The 8807-nt window shown below is 37.9% G+C and overlaps 1 protein-coding gene across 1 annotated transcript; it reads right to left on the reverse strand.

Annotated features, from left to right (window-relative positions):
- Nucleotides 1–2477: 2477 nt before the first annotated feature.
- Nucleotides 2478–8807, reverse strand: LOC104211075 (putative glucuronosyltransferase PGSIP8). The gene is made up of 5 exons (XM_009760074.2): nucleotides 8245–8807; nucleotides 4427–4679; nucleotides 4004–4205; nucleotides 3735–3882; nucleotides 2478–3398 (listed from the first exon to the last, which is right to left on the reverse strand). Exons 1-5 carry the CDS (start codon nucleotides 8538–8540, stop codon nucleotides 2855–2857), a joined length of 1443 nt encoding a protein of 480 aa, XP_009758376.1. The 5' UTR covers nucleotides 8541–8807; the 3' UTR covers nucleotides 2478–2854.

The following is an 8807-nucleotide window of genomic DNA, read 5'->3' on the forward strand; positions in this document are numbered from 1 at the left end:
TGCCTATGGCCTGGCAGGAAAAGCATAGTATCGAGCCTGACCACCATTTGATCAGCCTCCCCTTCTAGGGCAACCTCGAGCTGACTGAGCGGTTGGTGAAGTAACTGGTGCGGAAGTCATAGCCTGACCTCTCTGCTGAACTGGACCTCTCATGAGACTAGGACAATACCTCCTCACATGACCCAACTCTGCACACTCGAAGTAACTTCGATCCACCAATGGCGGCGGGGACTAAATCAGACCTCGAGAACTAGAATAACCACTAGAAAGACCTGGTACAGATGAACCCTGGATTGATGGAGCACGTGATGAACTCTGAGTTGGGAGGGCACTGAAAGATGACTGACCCGGCCGAGCACTATATGAACCATGGTTAGCTGATGCACCACGATGAACCGGACGAGCCGTCTGAGCGAGCCTATAAAGACGACCCCTGCTGTGATAGGATTGTTCTCTACATGAGCTATAGTGTCAACATAGTCTGAAACTCTAGTACAACATTCTGAGAAAATAGAACAATACTGAAATAAAATGAAAGGAAGGAGAGTGAACATATGCATGCTTCATAAAAGCTACCTCGAAGTCTCCGAATTGGTATTATCACCACTCTAGCAATCACCACGTCCAGATGTACCTGGATCTGCACACAAAGTGCAGAGTGTAGTATGAGTACAACTGACCAAATGTACTTAACAAGTAACAAGACTAACCTTGAGCTGAAAGCAGTGACGAGCTCAGAAAGATACATCCCGGATAAAAATAATGACAATGCAGATATAATAAGATAATGACAGTAATAACTCAGAGAAACTTCCATATTCTGCTCGTACACAGTACATAAATTTTGGTATGCTTTCAAGTTCAACAATTTAAGCTCAACACTGATAAATATGTCAAGTACAACTAGCATGAGGAATGTTCATCTCTATGCCTATATGTCAAATACGCATGTCAAATATAGTGTAACACAGTGATAATCCCAAGTACTAACACTCTCAGAGTACTCAATCTGTCTATGCCATCTCCCACTCATCACACACAATCACTCAGCACTTTACGGGTGCCTGACATCAATGCCCAGCACCAAAGCACGTGTATATAAATCACAGTGCTTGCGCTCATTGCTAGTATGTCAGACTCCGGAGGGGCGGATCCTGCCCAAGCGCGAATATAAAGCCTATAAGGCCTACTGCGGCGTACTGCCAGATCTATAATAATAAATAAGCCAATAAAACCTGTTGCGGCGTACAGCCCGATCCATAATAACAATAATAGATATAAAGTTAATATGGATTGTTACGGCATGTAGCCCGATCCACAATACCACTCACAGTCTGGCTAACATATGTTGCTTCTCATTTTCTTGTGCCCTACAGAAAACAGACTTAAAGAAATCTACGTGAAAGTCGAAATTTAGTGCAACCGTAATTTAACAACATTTAAACTCACATGTGATGTCAATCGTTAGTTCCATTTCAAGAAGTAATAGTCTAAAAGACTTAGAATTCATTGGTCAATGTCATGTGGCTTGTCCTGTATCATCATCCAATAGTTGCATGATTTTTCTAGCCATAAAAACTTACCAAAGTCTAACAAGTTTTGATATATCAAGATGGAGAAATTATAGGGGCAAATTGGTCTTTCTAATACTACAAGTTTTCCTTTTCAACGTCATCTCAGACTTTATTCTACATATTTCACCAAGATTTCCATACTCCAAATATGTTAACGAAAAGAAAATTTACACTCCTTTTTGTTTTTTATTTCTTCCTTTCCATTATCTTGATAGCAAGACCACTTCTTTAAAGATAACATGTAAACACGAAAAGAGATTTGAGGCTGACGATGATTTATTTGGCAAATATAAATAGAACAAAACACTCCCTCCTAGGGTTGTGCCCGGATCGGATCGAATGGGATTTAGCACATTTTGGATTCGGATTCGGATTTCGGATTCTAGAAAATACAATTTGAATCTGATCCGAATTATATCGGATCGGATTGGATTTTAAAGTTTGGATCGGATCGAATTTCGGATCGTATTATTATGCCTCAAAGTTGCAAATTAATATGTACATTTTCTTTGTAAAAGAGACAATACATTAAGAAAAATTCATGTTTGTGCAATTATGAGAGTACTATGGTGTCAATATAGCTAAATCTAGCAATTGTAAAGGTAATAACTTGAAGGAAGATGTAATGAAAGTACTGATTATCATAAATTAAGTGTAATATTTATACATGCCCTAATAATTTCGGATCGGATTAAAATATACCAATCCGAATTTGATCCGATCCGATCCGAAATCTGAAATTGAATGGATCGGTTCGGATTTCGGATATCTGATCCAAATGAACAGCCCTGCTCCCTCCAGAAGAGGCCATGCCAATTTACTTGACACTTCGTATTCATTAAAGGTCAACGTGACCAATTCTCAATCTAAATCTTAGTATATTAATTCAAACAACAGTGACAATGACAATAAATAAAGGTTTACATTGTCAATGTATATAACTCAAATCAGTAAATAAATAAAAGAAGTTAAGAACCTTTCTAATATACATGTTAGCAAAAGAAATAATCAGTGAGAAACTGTAGCTTAACTCACATTAACTAATGAATCTTTTTCCTGGAGTAACATTCAAGAATTAATAGACCTGAAATAGTCCCATGTACAACACAAATATCATCAAAATTCTAAATTGTGCAACTCACATTAGTACCCACAACAGAATTCCTTTCTTTTACACAGACTGAGGCAGCTAGAATAGCACAAGCACACTTCAAACTCCCACTATGCTGAGCAACGAATTTGGAGATGTTTCTGAAGTAGTAAATCTCCTGTTGAAGGATTCAGTACAGTTTGTTAGAACCAGCAGGTGCTGCAGATTCACTTAACTTAGGCAAGAATCCTTCCCTTTCAAGTGAAACATGAAGAGAAGACTTGATTTTAACCAATGCCACCCATAATGCTGGGGAAGCACAGAAAGCATATCCAAATACAGCCATTGCTCTTACAACACCGTCGTTGTACCAAGGGTACGCCATCACCAAAAGGGCCCCAAGGATTCCAATCCATGGTACTAAAACAGGTAGCATTGGCAAAAGGAATGTATTCACTGTTATACAGGATAGTGCAAAGGAACCGAGTAAGTAGAGACTCCAGCCAACTAGTGGATGAACTGTACGAGGAATGATGAAGAAAGGAACTGTGTAGGCAGCAAGAATGGACCATATAGCAATCAACTTCAGGCCAGTTCGTAGTAAGAAGATACTCTTGCTATCATCATGGCGATAGCACAACTTAGTTAAATTGGGGCGTGCTAGGCGTGTCATTACAATAAGTCCTAGGTAAAATATAGCTTGGATCAGCACTGCTGTCATCTCAGCACCATACCTGCCAAATACAAACAGGTCAATTGTTATTGTCCTGACTCCTGAGCATCAAATATCTCAGGCTACAAGTATAGTAAATCTTGAAGATTTCGGATGCACATCAAGAAGAAGTTAAAGTGTTCAGCAACAGGGATGAGAGAAGTAATCAATTCATGCTATTTTATAGAAACATCGGGTCCCATAGATCTTGCAGTTAATTGCTACGTAAGTCAGGTAAGTAATTTCAGCTCATTTTCTAAACTCATTGACAACAATCTCCAGACGAGTATGATGGTTAATCTAGGAATAATCTTTCATGTGTATATGTCACTCAAAGCAGAAAGTGTTGTAATCTTACCCAACAGTTAGACGTCGTTGTTCATGCCACTGGATGCCCAAAGGTAAGACAGGCCACGACCACCAATACCATGGTTTTAACCATGGTGCACCGGGGAATGTAATGACACTATTACGTCCACAAGGTACTGACCAATGGAGTTTGAGATCTAAAGAATGAAAAGTAGAGTACCGTTATAAATTGTCAAAGACTCTACAAAACTGCACAGTGAAATATGACAAACTTTGTTCAGTAAACATATTTAAAGAGTCTCAAAAGTGAAAACTTACAATAATAAGACGCATCCATTTGGTAACCTAAAGGAAGCCTGTAATTTCCTTGGAGCTTAGAACCATTAAGAGGAGGATGGAACATTGGCTGATCAAGTAAATCTGGGAAGTGGCCTCCAATAAAACCTTGGTCTGCGCCGTCTTGGTTTTCCCTCCCAATCTCTATCTGATGAATCATGTCATTGAACACCTTTTTTGATGGCTGCAATTTAGCTCATGTAAGAAAGATGCAGTTTTCAATTGAAGTCAATCAAGAACCACTAGCCGATTAAGTATTTGGAAAATTATGAGATTCAGGTAGTTCTTCTCAGAACAACAAACAAAAGTCTAAGCCAATAACTCTAGTCATACAGACGAGTTGCCAACATTAGCAAATTAATTAGTCAGGCTAGTGTACTATTAAAAGGCATTAAACTAATTTACCTGCAAGACAAATAGACCAGTGTGGAAGATGCAGGGATTAATGAAGACAGCACAAAACTGGCCACATTGGAAAAGTTCATCAGTCTTCTGGAGGAAAAGGTTGTCAGCATCAAGCATGACAACCCTGTCATAATCTACGAGGCTCCATGCGTAAAGTTTGTTCAGTGTCAGCTTGAATCTCCAATTAGGATTGAGACAGTACGGATTGTTCAGATTTTTAACTCTCACCACCTTTGCACCATCTTCCTGTTCTCTGCATACAAAGTACGTAAACGAATGGTTACTTAATTTTCAAGGTTCACATTGTCTTTACATGAAATGGATATCTCGGCAACTGGCACTATAACAATGACATTACATAACTTCAACAGAATGGATGCAACAGTAAACAATGAGATAACGTACTTAGTTTCACACTTTACGTAGTTATATATGTTAAGCTGCATAATTTACTTGATGAAGTTAGATTTTTTGTAACTGTTCTTGACTTGAGATGATATAATACCCCCTCCCCGGCCGGGGATCATAGTTTCAACTTATCAAGATGGCGAAATGAGTGAAAAAACTGGAGTAATATCTCAGCTGATCAAGCTGGACATATATTCTTTGTTACTATCACTATCACTTTGCTTGTGTAGATAAACTTTTGATTGTGCTATCCTCGTTCATTGCAATTGGGAATATACCAATATTTTTTAAAAGCATTTTCTTTGAAGAGGAACACTCAATTGAGAATAGACCACTTTAGGTCCCAAATAAGATAGGAAAACCAGAATATGCTTACTTTAAAAAAAATACCAAAAGGCAACATTGGATAAGTTAAAACACAATTTGCAAATATTCTAATGAAGTAGCACTTTTGATAACTTCTATTCTTCCTACATGCGCAAAGCAATCATAGTCATCTTAACCATAAATCCTAAAATAAAGAATCAAAAAGGAATAACCTTTGTTGAACAAATATACTTCATTCATATCCAGTGAATAAACTAAAATAGATTAACATAATAAATAGAATGACGTATACCATTAAAACTTGTAGATTTGTTCATATTTAGGTAAACTTAATAGAATATATGTTGAGCATATCATCTAAAGTATATATCTTAATCATGTAATAAGAAAGACATTTTTTATCGTTGTATGATCTATAGGTCACGGACTCGCGGGTTCGAGCCGTGGAAGCATCCACTAATGCTTGCATTATGGTAAGGTGTCTATATCACAACCATTAGGACGCGGTCCTTTCCCGTACCTAACGTGAACACGGAATACCTCGTGTACCGAGCAAATCGTCATGTCTCGAGTCTAAATTGTGAGCACCAAAATAACATGGGTCCAGCAATGTCACAAGTGACTTTCCCAAAGCCTTGAAAAAGTGGCCATAATATTATATTATATTAGCTGTGAAAAGAACAAAGAGCAAAAGGAGCACTTCCAAGAAGCAACCAATTCATACAAGTTCCTTTGCAAACCAAAACTCATTGGCCCAGAAAAAGCTTATTTTTATTCTGCCAACTTTATCACAATTTTTTAGTGTACCATTTCTTCTTATATACAACGATCTTAACAAGTTTTTTTTAGACACTATTGAACTATAAATAACAACATTCAAATTTCAATGAATGGGGGAGATATTTTTAATTTTAGTAATTACACAAAAAATTTTGGTAAGTTAATGTTGTGGGCCATGTGGCATATCACATTCTAGAAGAAGAAGAAGAAAAAGGAAAAAAAGAAAAGTTTCCAATTATTTTCTCAGTCTTATCTCTTCATGTCAATTATCCCTAAAATTTCTAAAACAACAATATCCTAATTGTCCCGTGGTGTTCTTCGATTGTCGTCGTTTAGCATGAAACACATAAAAAATAAAGTCATTTTCGTCTCCTGCACTCAGTGGATCAGAATAAAAATGATGGAAAATTTTGTAACAGCATGTGAGTTAACAGCTAATTTTTGTATAATCTATTTTGGTAGTTTAGGAAATCCTACGTATGTTTGAGCTGGCAAAATCAAGATGGCCAAAATTGTCAACTAGTCCCTAAACTCCAAACTGGCCTCCTTTTACGAGCTCTAAACCTACAACAACAACAACGACAACAACAACAACAACCCAGCAAAATCCCATTAATGGGGTCTGGGGAGGGTAGTGTGTACGCAGACTTTACCCCTACCCTGAACGGGTAGAGAGGTTGTTTCCGAAAGACCCTCGGCTCAAAAAAACAAAAAGACAAAAAGGAGACAATATTAGTATCAACAAAGAAATCATATGAAAACAGGAACATCATAAACTTTAGAAGAAAGATTCAAAGCAAAAGCGATAGCTAGTAAATAGTTCCTGCGCTGAAAAGTGAAATAGTAAGACACAACATTGCCACTAACTATCCTAGACAAAAACCCTACCAGACTGGTACCTAATCTACAACCCTAATACTCGATCTCCACATCTCCCTATCCAGTGTCGTGCCCTCGGAAATCTGAAACCTCATCATATTATGCCTGATCACCTCTCTCCAATACTTCTTAGGTCGCCCTCTACCTCTTCTCGTGCCCTCCACAACCAACTGCTCACATCTTCTAACTGGCGCATCTGGGCTTCTCCTCTGAACATGCCCGAACCATCTGAGTCTCGCTTCCCGCATCTTGTCATCAATGGGAGCCACATGCACCTTCTCCCGAATATCATTATTCCTAATCTTATCCATTTTAGTGTGCCCGCACATCCACCTCAGCATCCTCATTTCCGCTACTTTCATCTTCTGGATATGTGAGTTCTTTACAGGCCAACACTCAGCCCCATACATCATGGTCGATCTAACAACTGCTTTATAGAACTTACCTTTGAGTAACGGTGGCACTCTCTTATCACACAAGACTCCAAATGCTAACCTCCACTTCATCGATCCTACACCAATACGATGTGTAACATTCAATCGATCTCCCCTCCCCCTGGATAACCGACCCAAGGTACTTGAAGCTGCCTCTACTTGAAATGACCTGTGATTCAAGCCTCACATCCACGTCCATTTCCCCTGGCTCAGAGCTAAACTTACATTTCAGGTATTCCGTCTTCGTCCTGCCCAGCTTAAAACCCTTAAACTCAAGAGCCTGTCTCCAAACCCCCAGCCTATCGTTAGCCTATTCAGAATAATTAAAAAGTAAGATGGAAATAGGAATAGACCCATTCCAACTTCAGTATATTTTTCCACGTCTCAACAAAATTAGTAGTACTAAAATAGGTCAGTTTGGTTAACAGGCGCCCTTTCACGTGGCCCTCCCTAGCACTCACCATTTTAAGCTCAACACCCCAAGTTCAATAACGAGTAGAAAATAATACTCTATTGTATAAAATGACAAAAGACATACCTACCAAGAAGGTTCATAACCCAAGCATGTCAAATAATATAATTCCAATTAAGCCATCATTTGAACATAAATTTAATTATAATTTTTTTATAAAAAAAATTAAAGTTTTACGAGTAAAAAAATTCAAAAACTTGAAAAATTAATCTAAATCAAGTTTTGAAACTTAAAATATTTATCTTTAAAAACTGCCCAAAAATTGCTCATTTTTTATAACTAAATAATATTTTTAATATGTTTAAAAATAAAAAATTTATGGTGCTAAAGATATACAAGAGTTCAAAATATAAAAAGGAGCAAATTTAGATAGAGTTCAAAATATACTCACAGTGCCAACTTATCAATAACAAACAAATTATGAGGAGAAATTGTCTTATTTTCTTTCTTTTTTTCACTTTCCGGTCAACAATGTTCAATTTACTACAGCGATGGAGAAAATGAGAAATGAGACTTACAGTGTTCGAACCCAGCGAAGAGGAACGTCAAGTGAAGCAATAACGACGAGATCGGCTTCAACGCCTAGCCGGGAAAGTGATCGGAGCATGACACGTGTCGCTACGTAGAACTCGTAGTCTCTTGGTGTTCCCATATACATCATTGTCGCATACGCATTTCTGTGTTGCGCCCCATTTTTCCTTTCATCTAGAAACGACGCCGTTTCAGCCCCACGAACTACTAATGTCGCCGTTGCTAACGAAATCATCAAAACCCAAAACCCATATACAAACAACAAGCTCACTTTCCCTATCATCTTCTCTTTTTTCTGTATTTTCGAAAAAAAAAATGATGTTTTTTCTTATGACATTGTCCACTACTAGCTTGAAGAGTGTCTAAAGTTCACCGGAAAAACAAGATTCCGTTGAAAATATGGCTGCACCACCTCTTCTATAGCTTTCTATCAAACTCCTCAATGACCAATCTTCACAGAATATTAACAACAGGTTTCTGTTCTTTTGGTGAAAATAAAGAAGGGGATCTGAGGGGCTGAGAGTATGGAATGGAAGGTTGGAATAAAGTT

Source organism: Nicotiana sylvestris, chromosome 6 (assembly GCF_000393655.2).
Source record: "Nicotiana sylvestris chromosome 6, ASM39365v2, whole genome shotgun sequence".
NCBI lineage: Eukaryota > Viridiplantae > Streptophyta > Magnoliopsida > Solanales > Solanaceae > Nicotiana > Nicotiana sylvestris.

What these genes read in the sequence shown, in the direction of transcription:
- LOC104211075 (XM_009760074.2), bottom strand. Translation starts at nt 8,540, where the DNA reads ATGATAGGGAAAGTGAGCTTGTTGTTTGTATATGGGTTTTGGGTTTTG. An exon ending in CTGGTCTATTTGTCTTGCAG is followed by an intron (nt 4,206 to 4,426) that starts GTAAATTAGTTT and finishes GCTAAATTGCAG; the next exon opens with CCATCAAAAAAGGTGTTCAA. An exon ending in AATGGATGCGTCTTATTATT is followed by an intron (nt 3,883 to 4,003) that starts GTAAGTTTTCAC and finishes TTCATTCTTTAG; the next exon opens with ATCTCAAACTCCATTGGTCA.